The sequence below is a fragment of the Protopterus annectens genome, chromosome 1.part0 (genome assembly GCF_019279795.1).
Source record: "Protopterus annectens isolate FY-2018-M chromosome 1.part0, PAN1.0, whole genome shotgun sequence".
NCBI lineage: Eukaryota > Metazoa > Chordata > Ceratodontiformes > Protopteridae > Protopterus > Protopterus annectens.
In genome coordinates, this window is record NC_056725.1 from 1885246422 (window position 1) to 1885266432 (window position 20011).

At 40.9% G+C, this 20011-nt stretch overlaps 1 protein-coding gene across 2 annotated transcripts in view; it reads left to right on the top strand.

Annotated features, from left to right (window-relative positions):
• The window catches only part of NADK2 (NAD kinase 2, mitochondrial), a 1215936-nt gene that overhangs the window by 963481 nt on the left and 232444 nt on the right, over window positions 1-20011 (top strand). For both annotated transcript variants that reach the window (XM_044069966.1, XM_044069965.1), the window contains one exon: window positions 2319-2374. In XM_044069966.1, coding sequence (XP_043925901.1) covers window positions 2319-2374 — 56 coding nt within the window. The remainder of the gene's footprint in view (window positions 1-2318; window positions 2375-20011) is intronic.

The following is a 20011-nucleotide window of genomic DNA, read 5'->3' on the forward strand; positions in this document are numbered from 1 at the left end:
AGGAACAGATGAGACAAAACGAGTGTGTAATCAATCAACAGGAAAGTCTCCACAAACAGATTGCATTCATTAGGAGGAACGAAAGTGATAGACCTGTACAATTTTGTTTAACAGTATTTTAAAGGGAAGGGGTACCAGTTTCTTGGAAGAAAGCTGTAGCATATAAAGAGGGTTAAAAGCCTTCAGATACAAGTTCCTGTAGACCTATTTCAATTTTCAACCATGGTTATGAAGTGTTTTATTTATATACTATCAAAGATAATGACAGTGTTAACAAAATTGATAGGTATGCATCAGTGTGGTTTTGTGGAAAGGATGCAAATGTTTGACAATAATAGAGCAATGATCCAGAGTGGAAGCAGAATGTAAGAAAACATTGCTATTTTTGGTAGAACATGATGTGGTGAAGTCATTCCCTAGAGTCTGTTTAGAGTTTTGTGAGTAGGTATTGATAGCATTTGCATTCTCTGACAAAATATTAGGGTTAATGAGGATATATAAATGGTTAGAGGCAAGAATTAAGGTGGGGGAGTTCCTGTGTGACTAGCTGTGTTTAAACAAAGGAACCAGACAGATGTGTCCTCTTTCTTCACCATTGTTTGCTTTATGTTTAGAACCATTGGCAAAAATGAATAAAGGGTTCACAGATTCAAGGCTATAACTGGTGTGGCACTCAAGAAAAATTGGCTTTATTTGCTGATGTTATTTTGCACTTGATAAATCCTGAAAGGACATGTTGGTGTTGTGGAGCATTTTGAGACGGTTTCATTTCTTTTTGGGATATAAAATAAATGAAAACCAAAAAAAGGTTATGGCGGTAAACTGTGTTACCCACATATGACTCAGTTCAGCAATATCCATATGAGGGAGATATGATGGTGTGTGGATTTAAAAGGATTTTGTTATGGCCGCTAACCATATGTAGAGAAATGCTAAATAAAAGGTAATGCAAAAATTGAGAAACTGGAATCTCTCAATTATGGATATTAAAATTAAAAAGCAATTGGTCCCCTTCACCTTATGTACAGGTTGGCATATATTTTTCAACCAAATAAGGAGTTGAAGTAATTTATTTATGAGGGGAAGAGGGCAGGAGTTAAGCTGGATAAACTGATTATCCCCATAGAACAAGGTGGTTTAGGTTTACCTGATTTGAAGGAGTGTATCAAAGCTGCAAAGTTAAGGCTCGTATACATAGTTTAAGCAAAAGGTTGTATGCCAAAATGGAAGAGGATAGTGATGAAGTAAATTTGGGGGGGATAGCAATGGCACCAAGGTATTGAGAACAAGTAGCTCATGAGCAAAAGATAATAGAGTAGGATGATGCTAAGCAAAAGGTTTGATTGCAGGTCAGAGACTGTCTTCCCTATCAGGGATTGTTAGGGGTGTAGGCAAAGTGAAAGGGGTAGGGGGCATGATGTTTAAGAGCAGCTGTGGTAGCATTATTTTAAAAAAGGGATAATTAGGATGCATAAAATATAAGAATTGGACAGTGGAGGTTGGAAAAGATTGGGAAAAGAGAATGGAAAGGCAGTTTGTAAAAGAACATTCGGAAGAAATGTGTCAGCTTCCAAATATGCAACAAAAAACAGAAGGCTTAGGGGGTTTTGCATGCATAGGTATTTTTTGACCCCAAGTAGACTTCAGAGAATTTTTTTTCTCCGATAGATAATACATTTTGGAGGTATGATGGATAGATGTAATTTCAAATATGTCTTTTGGGAGTATGAGTTGGTAGATTTTACAAACTCCCTACAGAGTACTTTGATATTAATGTGGGGGTATGAAATGGGTGTAGCTAAAGAATTGATCTCTATTGCCTAGACATAGTAAGGCTTTAGTGTGTTTAATATTATTGACTGCACAGAAAAAAAAATTACTAGCAAATAAAAAGCTATACCCAGCATAAAGGAATCTCTGGATGTTGTAATGGAGATAAAAGAACTGGAGAAGAGAGCTTTAGAAATTTTAAGGAGCAAATGTCATGGAAATAAGGGGACAGTATGGGAATAATAAGAGTGAGTGTAGCCAGGAACTGTGAAATTTATGTAATGATGAGCGTGTATGAACATTGTTAAAAATAAAAACTTTAGTTATACTCCATGGCAGTGGAAAGTATTACCATTTTTGAGTAATGCGTGTAAATTAGTTAGTTTAAAATGTGATGATTTAATAAAGATGTTTTAAAAAGATGATCTGATACAGTCCTTGCTCACATCTGTTACAGACGAGTCATGTATTTACCAGGTTTGAAACCCATTTATGACATTGCTAAACACAACTAAACAGGCTTTTAAACAGTATTTCTTCTTACCTAGGTCTTACAACATTAACAAGCTGTCATATCAGTCAGTGGAAGATATCCTTATGCTCGGTAAGTTATGAAGTAATTTTGTTATGCTGACACCCTAGAATTCAGGCAGCTAGTGTACTCACAGAAGAACTCCACATTTGAAGTGTGTTTTTTCATTTTATCTTTTTTCTGAGCTACTTTAATGTATTAAAATAACTCTAGGTGCTTCTTATAAAACTGTAGTAATTTTTCTTCCCAAAAATGGCCAAGATGAGGGCTGATATAAAGTGATCTTGTTTTAGTGTTTGCTATTCCCCTTCCCAGAATCCATTTCAAGTCCTATATGAGTCATGCTCACATTAAGGAAGTTTTAATGTCTTCCTAGTCCATTAAGATAAAATGGCAGCAGTGTGAGTCATGGGCATCTTAAATACTTTATGTAGCAGGAGTGCTTGCATATTATTCTTGCAGTTCTGAGTCTAACAGTACAATGAAATTTTATTATTGCGGTTAAGGAAAGTGGCTAAATTATAGGTTTTTGTAAAGATTGTCAATTTGTAGCCATGTGCTGTGATCACAGACCCTCTTCCACACTCTTCAGGAGTTGTCAAAAGCAGTGTAATATAAGAGCTGTTAATCACCATTTCAAAGAACTTGTTCTGCTTACCGTACAAGGTTCTGAAACAGTACTGAAGAAAAAGACACCGCTGCTATCTGAAGGTCCAACTCGATAAGCAAAAAGCAAAAAATACCATATGAAGAGACAAAATGAGTAAGGACCACCATGAAAAACAAAGAAGCTTTATTACATCTGCAAAGGATGAGCGCTTTCACGTACTGCCAAGGTACGCTTCATCAGATCTCAAAAACATTCCCAAAACCTCACTTTTTATAGGACAACCAATCTTAAAAAATCCTGCAACCACCTTGAACATAATCATCTAATTAAACAATCATTCAGTCAGTTCAGAACCATACTACAAACTAAAAATTCCTATATATCTTCATGAATCAGTGCTCTTAAAATGTAGCATTGAGCTACTGAACTAGGACAGTTAAAAAAACACTTAGGATAATAATATTAGAACAATAACAATAATAAAACAATTGCAGAATGTAGTAAATTAATCTTAAATATCATATAAAATGTATGCATATTTCATATATCTATTTCATACATATGTAAAATATTAACAAAAGTCAACTTCATAACTGTGGAGACCTCAGCTATATCCTATATCTACAACTATTTAATTCCTTAAGAATTACATGAATATATATCAATATATGTGTCAGGATGTCCAACTATAAATCTAAAAAATATACTGAATAACTAACGTATATAATGAACAATGTATGTACAATAACATATGAAAACACATGGAAATACATGAAATGTATATAAAGGTGGATAAATTAAACGTATATTTCCATATATTTTTTGAGATAAGAATACTACAACAGCATAATATAAAAATCTCCAAATATGTTCATAAACTCATAATAATTTATACTAATAAATCAATATTTAACTAATAATAATAATTTGCAAAAAATATATAATGATATAAATAAATATTAAGCTTGATAAATAAATAAATAAATAAATAAAAATGTGTATGAGTAGTTATACTACTACCCTGTCCCATTATCCTTCTATTGCACTTTTGCCCATAAAAGTTTTATTATTTTATCTAAGTCTACGTGCCTCAAGAATAGGTTTAATGGTTATATACTGAATGAGCCCTGGATCCTGACGTGCTCGTAACTTAAAAATCCATTGGCGTTCTATAGTCTCCAAATGGTTCATATTATGTCCCCCTCTCTTATTAAGGGTCACTAACTGTAACACCCTAAATTTAAACCTATGGCCTTCATAAGCCATTATGTGTTTAGCCAAAGCATTTTGTTGGTTCAACTTCCTGATATCATATACATGATTATAAATCCTATCTTTAAGCCTCCTTGTTGTCATGCCTACATAAAAGGCCTGACACGGATCGCAAGTAGCTAAATATATAAGATTAACATCATCACAAGAAGCAAAAAACCTAGGTTTAAACTCGTATTCCACTGTGGGAAGTAAAAACACCTGAGTGTCATTAATCATTCCACACATATTACATTTATCACATGGAAAGGTACCAAAAGTCCTAAAATGTCTCTGAGGTTGCCTAGTATCTAAATGCCTATGATCAATACACAATAGCCTCTTTAAGTTCTTGCTATTCCTATAGGTGAAGCTTGGTATCTCACCTACTATCTTGACAGTATGGGGATCTATAGCAAGTACATGCCAATTTCTTCGTATTATTTTAAAAATTTCTTTATTATCATTAGTAAACCTAGTAATGAAAGTCACTCTAGAATCATGCTTACTATTACTTAATCTCTTCTTTCTAACATACACCTGTTTTATTCTATTTGTAGATTTATTTAAGATTGAATCTCTTACACTTTTCACCATGGAACTATGTTCTGAAACAGTAGAAAGATTTTATTTTTTTTTTGTAATCCTGTATGTTGGAGAAATGTGCTTAGTGTACTTGCTATTTTTGTTGAAAAGTATTTTACAAGCACACTGCAAATTATAGGTACAGAGAATATAGGGAAGAAAGGGCTGGAATATACTGGAGAAAACTAGCAAATTAACCAAGGTATTGAGAGCAAATATCTCGAGAGGGAAAGCTAATAGAATGGGGAGAAGCCAAGAAGACATTTGAACTGCTGGCTAGGGACTGCCTTCCCTGTCAGTGATTGATGTTAGAGTATAGGCAAAAAGAGAGGGACAGGGGAATCCTAAGTAAAAGACCAAGTAGAGTTTTTAATTGAATCTAGAGCAGAAGCTGCTGTTAAAAAAGGATAATTAGTAGGGCATATAAAATACTACACAGTAACTATAGAAATCAATCAGTGGAGGTTAGAAAAGATTGGAAAGCGAGATTGGATAATCACTTCATAAGACAACAGTGAGAGGACATATGTATGGCTCCCAAATATGCAACAAAGTCTAGAAAGTGTAGGATTTTTGTTTGGGAGTGTTTGTATAGGTATTTTTATACCCCAAGCACATGTATGCTTCCTGAGTAATGCATAGGGCACAAAGGTGATGTACGGACACAATTACTTAGAATGTCTTTGCCACCAGTTCAAATGCAATTCTTGAACATTGGTCTGAATGCCTTTCTGCCATGTTGGCTACAAGTCATCTTCAGATAAGTGCCCTGTTGGGGTTACTTTTCTACCCTTTCTCCTCATTGTATTGTACTTGTGTTCATGTCATCTAAAAAGCGAAAATGTCAGTGTGTAAGACAAATTCCCCGTAAAGACTTTCACGATGAGTGTGTTTTTTGCTTAGGTGCTTCCCACAACCATATGCAGGGCTTCATCTTTCAAGTGTTTGTCCCCAAGACACTTCATAGTTACTTATCTTCCTTATCTATATACCTTGAGAATCAATGACTTCAGCTGTTGGCCCAGGGTGCTATGCCAGAATCCTCCCGTCCCGAGTGTCAGCCATCTGCCAAGAAGAAGGCCAGAAAAGTTTGGTTAGGCCTGATCTGGTTGCTGTCCAGCCTCCCTGGACATCTCCCTAGAAGCTGGTGAAGGCCCCGAAGACCGGCCAATGCTTGCCTCGGATTCCTCTGCCCGTTACCATCAGAGGCTGGCATGGATTCAACTTCTTGCATGTCCTGTGTGGCTTTTCTGATGTCCATTCCAGATGTTGAGGGAGAACCACGGCTGAATATTTCAGAGTTGCTGTGGGGGATTCCTGAGATTTTGGTAAGGGAAGAGATTCTCACTATGATTATCGCATCTCTCCAAGGGTCTGAACCACTGAGAGTCTTTCAGGGGGACCCTGCTCAAGAACAAACAAAAAAACAAACTCATTACTACTGTTATGAATGACAGGATTTTACTCTGGGTCTATTCAGTGCTTAAATTGTATTGGTCTCCTCAAGGGGGTTTGTTTCCCTGCTCCTCAATGGTCTTCTACCCCTCTTAAAAGGCTTAGGGAATTGGATTCCTCAGATGACTCGGACTCTGGGGAAGAATCCCTAGCTTACTCCTTTCATACTCCTTCCTCTCTAGACTATGGTTCTGAGGAAGATAATTCTGTGAGCCCAGACTCCCCCTTGGAAGAATTATCCTTTGAGGATACTGTTGCTTGTATGATGGAATACTTCAAATGGGATTGCTCCCATGTCTCTGACATTATAAAAGATATTGTAAGTGTTTACAGATGGAGTTGTCTAAGCCATCTGCTGTTCCTCCTGTTGTTGGCAGCCCTTTTGGACACTTCTTTTTTCTGCTGCCTACATGGCTCCAGATTCTCAACTCCCAGCTCCTAAAAAACCTGACGCGTTCTACAAGTTGTCTGAGGATTGAACATTTTTGTGCAAATGCCCTTTTGCTGATCCTTCTCTGGCTTCAATTTCCTCTGCCAATCATTATAAGCCTTCCCTTCTGAGCTCATTCCCTCAGCTAAAGATAGTTGAGCTATGGAGAGGTTGGGAAAAAAAGTATATACGGCTCCCACCTTGTCTTTAGGGCTATTAATTACCAAACCCAGATGACCAGGTGTGTTTTGGCACTTCTTTCTCAGGTTGCTTCAGTAGTCTTTAACCTTCCTGATTCTGATAGGAAGGCTTCAACCCTTCCCTTCCTTAGATCCATTTCCTAGGCTACCAGTCACTCCATAAAATGCTGCTGTGATGCTGCTTCAAGGGCTGCTTCTTTTGGCTTTGTGATGAGGCATTATTCTTTGCTATACTACAGGCTTTACTTGATGATATTAAAGCCAAGATTTTGCATGTCCATCTGGATAATAAACATTTTTTTGTGACAGCTGCTGCTGACCTGTTTAGGTCCCTTCATGATAATGATAAGGCCATGCAGGGACTCAGACATATTTTTCTCTCCCCTTGTCCCAAATTTCAGAGGAATTACCCTTCTAAGTCTGCCTTTCACCACAGACAGACTTGCCCACCTCCCAAGGGTAAGAAGGGATCTAGGCATATTCCTCCTGCTGAATCCACTCTGACTTCTTCCTGTCAGAAGCCTTCCTTTCAGGGCAAACCTGTCTCCATTTGACATTTGGCCTGTTCTACCCCTCGGGTAGGTCCCCTGTCTCTCCACCTTTCTGTGTCCTTAACTGTTATCAGTTCATCTCAGGCCCCTCGGTGCTGTCTGCCATTCATCAGGGGTATTTTATGGTCTGGAAATCCCATCTCCCCTTCTCGTGCATTCCATAGACTCCTCAGGAACAGCTTCCTCACATTCCAGAGGTTTTGCAGTCCCTTTTGGATCAGGGCATCATTCAGCCTGTTCCACCCTCCCAAGTGGGGATGGGGTTTTACTTCAGAATGTTTTTGGTTCTGCAAAAGGAGGGTAGCCAGACATCCATTCTGGATCTTTTTCTGCTCAACTCCTTTCTCAAGGTCCCTTCTTTCTAATTTCTGTCTCTGCAGACCTTGTATCCTTCTCTTCCTCCCCAAGCCTTCTTGGTTTCCTAAGACCTCAAGGATGTCTACCTTCGCATCCCCATTCATCCTCTATTCAGGAAATGCTTAAATGTGTTCCTTCCTCTCATTTTCAGTTCTCAGCTTTGCCCTCTGAAATTTGTACTGCCCCAAGAGTATTCACCAAATGCTTTATTTATCCTCAGCCCTCTTCATTGATCTTTCGAAAGCCTTCGATATGGTTAACCACCACTTACTCATAAATATACTCAAAAACCTGTTTCTAGACAGTTCCAGTCATACTTAGACAGCAGGCTGTCATATGGGGAACAACTTATCCTCCCACCTCCCAATTGCCCTTGGTGTCCCTCAAGGCTCCATATTAGGCCCTCTCCTATTCTCAATTTTTATAAATGACCTATATTCTGTTATACCTCAAGCTACTTGTATCCAATACGTGGATGATTCCACATTAATATGCTGTGCCACCTCACCATCTGACCTACAGTCCCTAACATAAAATGTGTTTAACACAGTCGAGAAATGGCTTCTACATCGATGCCTCATCCTGAATCCCAAAAAAACAAAACTGCTATTATTTACTCCCACCCGTAGGGCCTCCCCACTTAATTTTACTGTGACATCAAACAATGGTACTATTATATCTCTTGATTCTACTACTAAACTTCTTGGGGTTCTAATTGACAACAACCTCACCTTTGATTCCCATATTTAACAGTACTATAAAAACAGTCAACAAAAAAGTAGGATCCCTATACAGGATTAAACCCTTTTTGACTCCACTAGCCAGGACCACCATTGCCCATACCCACTTAATCTCTACCCTTCTCTATGCCTCGCCTATATATACGAAACTATGTAAAAACAACCTCAACAAGCTAGCAATCTCCTACAATAATATAATATTGCCAGATTTGCAATTGGGTCTGCCTTCAGAGCCCATCATTGTGATAATCTTAAGCAGCTAGAATGGCTAGAATTGCCAAATATTATACTATTTAACCAGTTAACCGTTGCCCACAAGATCCTGTACTAACCTACTAACAAACCAATACTTACTAACCTAATCACCCCCTATAACAACCCTATGCTCATCAAATAAACTGCTTGTACAAATAGGTAAAGCTAACAATATGGCTGGTGACTCCTTGTTCGCTAATACTGTGTGCAGAACCTGGAAATCCCTCCCAGAAGACCTAACCACCCTTACCTCTACAACACTATTTAAAAGCAAATTGAAGCCATACCTTAAATCTCAGTGGCTATGCCCTTGTTCTAACCTGGACTAACTACCTCAACTTTTCCCAGAGTACTAAACACACCGTACCTGTATAAACTAGTTATTTTTCTGTTAACTACTAAGAGAGTGTATACGCTAGCTACTTTTTCTGTTAACTACAAAGAGAGTATTCTCATATATTTAAATTTTATTAGCTAAATATTTGAATGGCTAACCATAGCTGAAATGTACCATGATTCTGTTTACAGAAATACAACAAAATGTTATGAATGGGATAATTATCTGTAAATTTAGCTGTATTTGTAAATGTCACATAGTATAAATGATAGTGTGTTTTTTTTTTGTTGGAGCTTTTCTCCTCGGACCTCTACTGAAAATGGACATATATCCAGTTAGACTAGCCCAGTCAATAAATGTAAAATAAATAAAATTGCATATTTCAGGAGATACAGATTTTACGCTATCTGGACAACCTACTCATTAAGGCTCCCTCTCCCAGCAGTCTACTTCAGGATCTGCACTTTACCACTGTTCTGATGCCCTCCCAGGATCATATTTTCCTGGGGTGCCAGCTTCAGGCTCTTCCCATGTTGGCTTCTCTCTCTGTTCAAAAGGTTTTGTTTCTGACAACCTTTTTCCTCTACCCTCTCTTTACAACCAGGGAGTTTCTCTGGATTCTGTGGTTTATGGCCTTCATTAATCCTATGCTTCTTCTCGCTAGGTTCCCTTTAATTGCTTCAAACATTTTGGGTTTCTAATACCATGATGGGAATGGACCCCATGCCCAAGTCAAAGTATGATTAAAGTTCAAGAAATTAGTATTGTTTCAGTCTTTGATGTCAGCCAGAAGCGCTCTTCGCAACACCTGCACTGTGCCCAGTAATGACTCCTCCTGCAATTCGTATGGGATTGCATGCGTCAGTAACATATCTAAATATGATTGTAGATTCTTTTTTATAAGACCCATTGCTCCTATGACTATTGGAACTGTCTGGGTATCTTTCTTCCGCATTGTTCTCATTTCTGCCTCCAAATCCTGATATTTTATGACTCTCTCTCTCTGTACAGTGGACACTATAGTCACTGGGTGTAGCGATTTCAATGATCAATGCTACTTTTTTCTTCTTTTCATGGACCACTATGTCTGGTTTTCTCTCATCCATATTTTGAACTGTTGTTAATGGATGATCCCCATGTGATGTAGGCTTCATTTTCTATGATGCTTTGTGGCTCATATTTCCAGTGTTTTCACCTGCTTCAGTATTACAATGTTTGCACAATCCCTGGTGCAACAGTCTGGCCACATTATTATGCCTTTCAATGTATAGTGCTTCTGCCATTAGTATGTCACAGCCCATCAACGTGTGCAACTGTTTCCAGTTCTGTTTTATAAAACCTACATTTGTCTGTTTCTCCTACATGTTCAATGAACCTTGTAACTGTCTTGGGCCGCCAGTATTAACTTTTTATCCTTTGGTTTGAATTTGCCTCTGCTTAACCATTCCTGTGTTCTTTCCTAATCAGCATGAGGTTGTTGCAGGAGTTTTCTGTACTTTCAGCTATATTTATGCATTTTCCTTATTTCTTGCCTTCTTATCTGATCCTTCACCATGTATTCTTTTGTTTTTTTTTTTTTTATTTGGCACGTTCAGTTGCTGCCTGATTTTTATGTACTTTCTGGTTTGATTTCCATTCCTGCTTGACACCGATGTGCTTCTGTTAGACTAAGAAGGGAAGTCATCTTAGATTTATTCTCCTCATATTTCAAAACTTTCACTATGTTTGGGTGTTGAGGTCAGCAGATATGTATGCAGTCCCATGATTGCAGATTTATACATGTAATCAATTTCAAGGAAGCCCATACCTCTTTCGGAACGGGGAATATATAAATTTGGTATGCACTCATTTTTATAAATCATTTGATGAGCATGAAGCATCCTTCTTGTTTTTCTGTCTAATCTAGTCAGCACCTTTTGGGGTAAATCAGTCACTCCAAAACTGTAAGGAACAGGAAGAGCAAACTGATTTATACCTTGAACTTTGTTCCTAGATGTCAATGCTGTTTTCAGGATTAATTTAAGTCTTCTAAAATATTCCTTACTGAGTTTTATTCACATTTGTTCATGTGTTGTTCATCTTTCAATTCCCAAATTTTTATACACTCCATCTTGCTCAAGTTTTTTTGTATCACATTCCCAAACTGCAGCTTTCCTGCTTTAAAGGTTGTTTTTGCACATTTATCAAGACCAAATGACATTCTTACATCATCTGAAAAAGTTTTGACTGCTTGCAGTTGTGCTTTCAGTTCCTCATCTGATGAGCTATACAGTTTTATACAGTCAACAAAAGAGAACATGAGAAGTATTTACACTTTGTTGCTTTCTGGGAGCCAAATTATAGCAATGACCTAATCTGTTAAGCAGACAGTTTAATGGGTAAAGGGCAAGGCAAATGAGCAGCAGTGACAGTCACTCTGGAATATCCCCCTTTGGATTTTTATCCCTGGAATAATAATTTGTCCTTTATCATGGCATAACTGCAAAGTGGTTTGCCACTGTCTCATGGTGGCTGTGACTGAGTTTATCAATGTATGGTTTATCTTGTACATTTTTAATCACTTTTGTATCCATGAATGTGAAATACTGTCAAATGCTTTTTTGTAGTCTGCCCATGCCATACTTAGATTCTTCCTCTTTTTACAGTTCTCCACTACAACTTTAAAAACAAGCAATCCTTTATTCCATATGACTTTTTTTATTGCGCTTTTGTTCTGTTGCCATAATTGAGTTTTCTTCTAAGTTACTATAAACCCTTGTCTGCATCCATTCCAGTGTATAATTTATATGCAGTTGGAAGGCAAGTTATTGGTCTATAGTTTTTAGGGTAGCTTGCATGTTCACTGTTAAGCAGGAGCATTGTTTTTCCTGTTAACCATGCTGGTGTCTCTTCGGGGTGTGCATGTAAATGGTTCTTACTCATGGCTAAATCTTTGTGCAAAGATGTTAATACTTTTAGCCAGAAGTTAGGTAGTGCATCTGGGCCTGGGTTTTTTCAGTTAGAGGCTTTTCTTAACTCTGTTTCAATCTCTCTGGCTGTTACTTCATCCTATTTCATATCCTGTACATTTGAACAACAACTTTCTTTCTTTTAGTTCTTCTTTCCATTTAATATCTTTATGTTCCACAGGATATTCATAAATATTTCTCCAAAATGTATCTATTTCTTCCTTTTTTGGTGGCCTTTCAGTTCCTTTTACCTTGTTTCCCAATTCTCTATAAAACTATTTTGGGTCATCAATAAGTTGCTTATTTTGTATTTTCCTTTATATTTATCTGTGTATCTTCTAAGTTTTTCTGCCTATGCTAATATTTTTAGTTTATCATTTGCAGTAGTGTATGATGACTCTGTTACAGCGAAGAAGTTTCTCCGGATTCTGGGGTTTATGACCTCCACTATTCCCATGCATCCTCTCGCCAGGTTCCATATGAGGACACTACACTGGTACCTCAAATCAGTGTAAGTTTAACATTGCCACCCTCTAGAATCCCTTGTGCCGCCGCCGCCTCCTTTTTTCAATCTCTGGTTTCACCGGTGTATTCAACAACTCTTTCAATCCAGGGCTTCTCTTCCAGACTATAGTTCAATTTCAGGGTTGGGGGCCTCTTGCAGCCCTGTAAAGGTCCAGAGTCCCTGGCTGCCTCATCAGCAGTCTGATCATATCAAAATAAGAGGTGGGAGCTCTGCTTTTGGCTTTGCAAGTTTTTCATCCACTCTTCTACCCTGGCCTCCTCAAAGTCTTCACTGACAATACCACAGTTATGTGGTACATCAGCAAGCAGGGGGGGCATGAGTTCCTATCTTTGCAGATTAGCTTTTCAAGCATGCGATCTAGCTAGGCAGTATCAAGAGACTTTTCAGGTGGTCTGATTCCTTCAGAGCACAATATAGTGGCTGACTCATTGAGCAAGTGTAGCACACAGGCTTATGAATGGATGCTTCACAGAGATGTGTTCCTGGACATAGTCCACTGGTAGGTATTCCTCTGGTAGATCATGTTTTCTTCCCTCTGAACAGACTGATTCCTCTCTTCTGTTCCAGAGTACCAAGTCATCTGTCTTGGAAAGTGGAGACCTTGTCTTTTCCTTGGATGGGAATGTTTCTGTATACCTTTCCCGCTTCCACAAAAATTCTTTTCTGTTCTAGAGTACCAAGTCATCTGTCTTGGAAAGTGGAGACCTTGTCTTTTCCTTGGATGGGAATGTTTCTGTATACCTTTCCCGCTTCCACAAAAATCGGGCAGGATAAAATCTTGGGGGTAAATCCCTCTTGGTGTGGACATTGGTTCCCCCTTCTGTATCACTTGGTCAGTTGCAATCACCACAAGTTACCTCATTAGGTGGATCTTCTCACACAAGTCAAGGGATTTCTTATCCAGCCTCACCTGTCAACACTGTGGGTGATGGGGTTTTGATTCCCTTTAGACACCTCTCTTCTGAGGACGTGCTGTGGGTTCTGCAGGAGGCCAGGAAACCCACTACCAGAAAATTATACATACCCAAATGGATGAGTGTTTTTTTTTTTTTCTGGTGCCTCTCTCGAAATCTGGATCCCCTATTGTTGGGGTTGCTCTGGTTCTTTCTTATTTGTGTGATATGCTGCATGCTGGGTTTGGGATATTCTTAAGTTAAAGTTCACCTTTCAACTGTTTCTGTTTATCTGCCCTTAACTCCTCCTTTGGCCTCTTTGAGGTCAAGCAGTTTCTTAAAAGCGTCCTTAAGTCAGGCCTCCCAGAAATCCTATCCTGCCTTCTTGGGATCTCATTTTTATATGTGAAAAATTAACTTGGGCTCCTTTTGAACCTGCTAGTTTAGCATTCTTACAACATTCTAAATGATAGAGTGTTCTGTTCTTAGCTCTCACATCAGCCAAGAGAGTGTCTGAACTTCAGGCTCTCATGGCCATTCCTCCTTTTTTAGTTTTTCACAGAAGCAGGGTGATGTGAAGTTGTTCAATCTCGCCGTTCATTCTTCACTGATGGGTTCGGAACTGATCCTCTGCTCCAACACGGCTGACTAGCAAGCTCAAAGTTCTCCGGTAGCACGAGACCCAACCCCTTATCCCACAATGCACTGCTGGAATTACCTCAGATCTAGTTTGCCGCGGCACAGATCTCTTGGTTTCCAGCGTTGCTCGAGACTATTATTGGGAGTTTTCAACTTTCAGTAAGTTTTATATTTCAATTTTATATATCTTTGATTACTATATAATACTAGATATTACTAGCTAGTAAATAGTTGTTTCTGTGTTCCACCCCTTTCTTCAGTAAAATCTTTCTTTGCCTTCGGGCCTTAGGACCTCTTCTTATAGTTGTTAGTTAGCGGGATTCTTTTTATTGGATTGCTTAATCCTATTTGTCTTGACATAGTTAAACAGTGTGTTCCAATTAGTTGCCTTTTTGGGCTGTGTGTGTGTATTGTGTGAGTTAGTTTAGATTTTTTTTTAAAATAGCTCATAGTTAAACAGTGTGTTCCATTTTATTGGATTTTGTGAAATGTCTGAAGTGAAGAAAAAACATCCAAAGTCTGGGTTTAAAAAATGCCCAGACGGTGGACAGAAAATGTCCGTCATGGATGCCCATGTGCAGTGTGTTTACTGTTTAGGTGAGGTGCACCTGCAAGAGTCATGCAGTATTTGTCACTTCTTTTCCACCAGAGTGCTTGCAGAAAGGAAGAGGAAGTTACTTGATAGGGGTATTATCAAAAACCTTTTTTCAGAGGCATTGTCTGACCAGGATGGGGCCAGCAAATCGTCCAAATCTTCCTCTGAATCCAGGACTATAAAAGGAAAAAGGTCAAAGTGTGGTGACTTGGGCTCCACTGCCTTCGGAGCTGACAGTCTGTTCTTTTTGGAACCGGGACACTGCTCTGGAACCGGTTGCCGAAAAACCTCCATCGATACTGCTCCATTCGGCCTCATCTGTTCACTCTTCCAGGTCTCCTGCCAGTCTTTCTGATCTGGATATGGACCGGCTGGTTCAGAAACTCTTAAAGGCACCAGGCCTAGCTAAATTGCTGTCGGCTCAGACCCAACCGTCGGAGCCGAAGACCACTACTCTTGAATTGTCTGCTCCTCCTCCGAGCCATACCGGACCTTCGGAGCCAGAGGGGGCTAATCTGATGATTGTGGATCCCTTGGAGCCGACACCTGCTCCAGTGTCACCGGCTCCATCTGCTTGGATGTTCTCTGCACAGACCGAGGACTCTAGGAGCCGACTCTCTCCAGTTGGGTCTGGGGAGGATAGTCGCACCAACATGTCGGCGCCAACTCTTCCTGTCAGGGCCTTGAGCTTGGCTCCTACGTCGGGCTCGGAGCCCACGGCTTCGCTGCGGGAGGAGATCACGGCTCCATCGGATCCGTAGGCTCCTTCTCATTGGAGCCGAGGTGCATTCGAAGCCATGAGGCAAGTGTTGTCTCCTAAGACTTTCTCATCTCAAGGTCTGGCTTCTTCTTCCGCTAAAGTGCCTGTGTCAGTTTTTGTTTCCTCCAGTCATCCCAAGTGTAGAGACCCTGAGCCTCAGGTAGCACCACAGGGCGCTCCTTGCTCTTCTGAGACCTCTCCAGAAGTTCCCCCTGAAGATGTTCCCCAGAAGAGATTATGCAAGAGGAGGCATTTGGACTCCCCACAGGAGTCTCTCACTTCAGACACTGACTTGGATGAATCAGAAGGGCCCCCTAGATCCCCCTCTGAAGACATCTCCTTTGCGGAGATTCTTGAAATTCTTAGGCAGAGAGGTGATTGGCAGTCCAAGAGCCCTACTGAGGATGAGTCGGTTCTCCTGAAGGCGTTCAGGTCTCAACCTTCTGCCTCTTGGGTGTCTCTGCCCTACAATGAGCTTATGGATCTGGTCTCTCGTAGGGCGTGGGAGTCACCAGAATCTGTGGAACCTGTTCCTAGGAGGCCTAATAAGTTTATTTCTGCCCCCATGGATAAGTCCTTTTTGACCAAGGGTGTTCCTGTTGATGCCATGGTGGTGGCAGCGGCAGCTACCAAAAAGGAAATGTCTGAGACTTGGTCATCTAGACATCCTCCTAACAGAAAATCTAGGATCGTGAATAGATATGGGAAATGCATGTTCAGTTCAGCGACTTTCTCACTCTGATCACCAAACTATTTGACACATTTTACCAGATTGCAGAGAGATCTCCTTAAGGAGTTGGGAGATGCTCTTCAGGGTGCTGTAGCTACGAGTGTATCCGACAAGATTTCCACTCTACCCACAATTCGATAGTCAACTCGTCCATGCGTCTCGTATCTTACGCAGCTGGTGGTTCGAGTAGAGCTGCAGGTACAGGAATTGCTCTTCGTAGGCATGCCTGGATTTGACTCTGTTCCTTCGCGGAACCCTTCAAGTCCTCCTTTACGAATACCCCATTTGACGGCTCATCTTTTGTTTGGGCCAAAGGTGGAGAATTTGACCAGGTGTGAGCAAGAGGATTAGACTCGTGTCTGCTGTCAGAGTCCATTTTTCCACCCCCACTCGACCCGTTCCTAAAGGTCAGAGGGGAGGAAAGATGTGTTTCCGGAAAGCCCAAGGAGCCATTCAAGACACACGTGGAGAGCCCCCTTCCAGAGACAGAGGAGGGGGTTTCAATGGGAGACGCTGCCCTCGTGACATAGGGGGTCCGCAACACCAGGGTGACAGATCTCTTCTCTGGTCAGTCCTACCAGCGCTCCTGAAGGGAGGCCCGGCTGTCCTACTCTGGAGGCAGTCGGAAGGGTCGCTTGTCGTTGTACCCAGAAGCCTGGCTAAGTATAACAAATGACATTTGGGTACAAAGTATCATTTCCAGAGGGTATTTCATACCATTCTCCACCCAGCCCCTTCCCATCAAAAAAATCCCGGACATTCCACCCAGTCACACAGGACAAGCAGCAATAGAGGTACGCTGATTGCTAGAAAAAAAGAGTCATCCAGCCAGTCCAGGCAGACTAAACAGGATTCGGAACTTACTCAAGATTCTTTTTGGTTCCAAAGAAAACAGGGGACTGGAGACCTATTTTGGATCTCAGCAGACTCCACCAATTTGTGAGAAAAGAGAAGTTCTGAATGGTCATGCTACAATCCATACTCCCGTTTCTAGGGAAGGACAGTTGGATGTGCTCGATCGATCTCAAGGATGCGTACTACCACATAAAGATGGCCAGGCCATCCAGAGATCACCTGCGTTTCCAGCTGGGAGCCAGTCATTATCAATTCTGAGCTCTGCCCTTTGGTCTCACTACAGCCCCCAGAGTGTTCACCAAGTGCATGGCAGTAGTCACGGCTCACCTGAGACATCTAGGATTCCAGGTGTTTCCGTATTTGGACGATTGGCTCCTTACCTCCACCACCAGGCATCAACTTCTTCAAGCAAGAGAGGTTACTCTGACACTCTGCGATCAGCTAGGCATTACAGTCAACTTCGAAAAGTCTGCCTTGTTCCCATCACAGCATATCGTTTTTATAGGGACAGAATTAGACACGTCAGCCACCACTGTTTGTCTTCCACCAGAAAGGATTTGTATTCTTCGCCAACACATCATGTCCCTGATATCAAAGAACAGAGCACAAGGTGCCGAGGTATTGAAAGTTCTAGGATTGATGGCAGCAGCAATTTTAGCAATCCCGTTTGCAAGGATGCATATGAGAATCCTTCAATGGCTTCTATTCACGCAATGGTCTTACCAAGAACTTCCAGTGAGTCATATGATCCTGATAATGAATTCTTGCAAGAAGGATCTTCAGTGGTAGTTGACGTCTCTTCATATCACAATAGAGCGTCCCTTCATGCTCCCCCCTCCAGTTGCCACTGTGACCACGGATGCTTCCCTGATAGGGGTGGGGGGCTTTTTTCAGGAAAGGACTGCCCAAGGCACATGGACAGATAAAGATCTGCATGTCAATGTCCTGGAGATGAGAGCAGTACTTCTAGCATTGCAATACTTTCAGGACTCTCTTCCTCTAGGGACAATTGCGATACAGACAGACAGCATGTCAGTGGTCTGGTACCTGAACAAGCAAGGCGGGACCAAGTCTTTTCCCCTTTTCCGAGAAGCCCTCAGAGTATGGCAGTGTCATCCCAGTGCTTTCTGTTAGCAACGCACATCCCGGGCAAATCCAACGTCATAGTGGACAGACTGAGCAGGGCAATTTTATTGCCCCACGAATGGTCTTTCAAACAAGAAATTGTGGACAGGATCTTCCACAAATGGGGCCAGCCTTCCTGCGACCTGTTTGCCAGTCATATCGACAACAAATGCAGAAGCTATTTTGCCCTGATTCCCACACCAGGTCACTCCCCGAGGGATGCTCTTATTCACGATTGGCCCCTCGGGTCTCCTCTATGCATTTCCACCAATTCCCTTGATACCCATATTCTTACAGAAAGCAAAGTCGCTGGGACGGACGATCATCCTTATAGCCCCTCATTGGCCTCGGCAGATTTGGTTTCCATTTCTTTACCATCACATTCTGGAAGACCCATGGATCCTGGACCCAATTCCGGGCTTATTGACACATCCATCAGGGGATCTTCATCCATCCTTGCAGACACTGAAGCTAACCGCTTGGCTGCTCCAATTCCCCACATAGCCAGGCTTTATAATCTTCCCCATGACACTAGTCAAATTTTGTTGGCTTCCCATAAACCTTCCACTAGAAAATTGTATCGTAGTAAGTGGAAGAGATTTTCCATTTGGGCTTCTTCCCACAACATTGATCCTTACCAAGCACCATTGTCTTCTATTTTACAATTCTTGACAGAAATCTTCACCAAAGGAGCAGCAGCGCTACAGTGCGAGTACAATTAGCTGCTAGATCTAATTTCCATCTAGGAATCGATGGTTTGAATATTATGGCTCACCAATTGTCTAAGGCTTTTCTAAAAGGTTCTTTTCACATGAGGCCTCCCATGAAGACCCCTTACTCTCCCTGGAATATGAATTTTATGTTATCTCGCATCATTCTTCCTCCTTTTGAGCCTGCATCATCTTGTGAACTAAAATTTCTATCGTGGAAAACTATCTTCCTAGTAGCCATCACTTCAGCCTGCAGTGTGTCAGAGCTCCAAGCCCTATCCATCAAGCCCCCTTATATGGTGTTCCATGCTCATAGAGTATCTCTCGGGACAAATCCATCCTTTTTGCCTAAAGTATGTTCTGAGATTAACATTAATCAAGTCTTTGAGTTGCCCGTTATCTTCCCTAATCACACCAACAAATTGGATTATATGTTGCACAAACTCGATGTTCATAGACAACATATATTTTATTTAGACAGAACAAAAGACATTAGGAAATCAGATCAGCTTTTTGTGTCTTTTTCTGAGGCCAGGAAAGGTAAACCAGTTGCCAAAACAACCCTGTCTAAGTGGCTGTCGGATTGTATCACCTACAAATATTCTTGTCATAACATGCCCTTGTCTAGTAAGGTGAAGGCTCGTTCAACCAGAGCAGTTTCTACCTCTTCAGCCTTTCAAGCCAAATTACCTTTGGACAACATCTGTGCTGCAGCCACATGGTCTAAACCTCACACTTTTATAACTCATTACAAAATGGATAAGGCCTCCAGGGACAGGGCTTCATTTGGTTCTATGGATGTTCTTCGTGTTTCACTGTTGCAGTCATTACAATTGAGTAATCTGCTGGCAGGTTGCCCTCAGTCGGCCTGAATAACAAAGTCTTGGGTCCTGTGTCGGTTGCGGTCTCCTCTTCCATGATGTCAGGTCGTCAGGGGTATAAAACATGCAGCCGATGCCATTTTAATCAGTCTTTCTTGCCGCACGGTGCCCAAAGCAGAAGCAGTTCATAAGTGCCTGTCGGCCGACTCCTAAAATTTTCATTTTCGAGTTTCAGAACCGATGTCTTCAAACTAAAGCTAAGTACCCTGATGGGGAAACTTATTCTTGCTCCTTACCGATGTCAATAAAAGTTAATAATTGTATTACTTGTGAGAA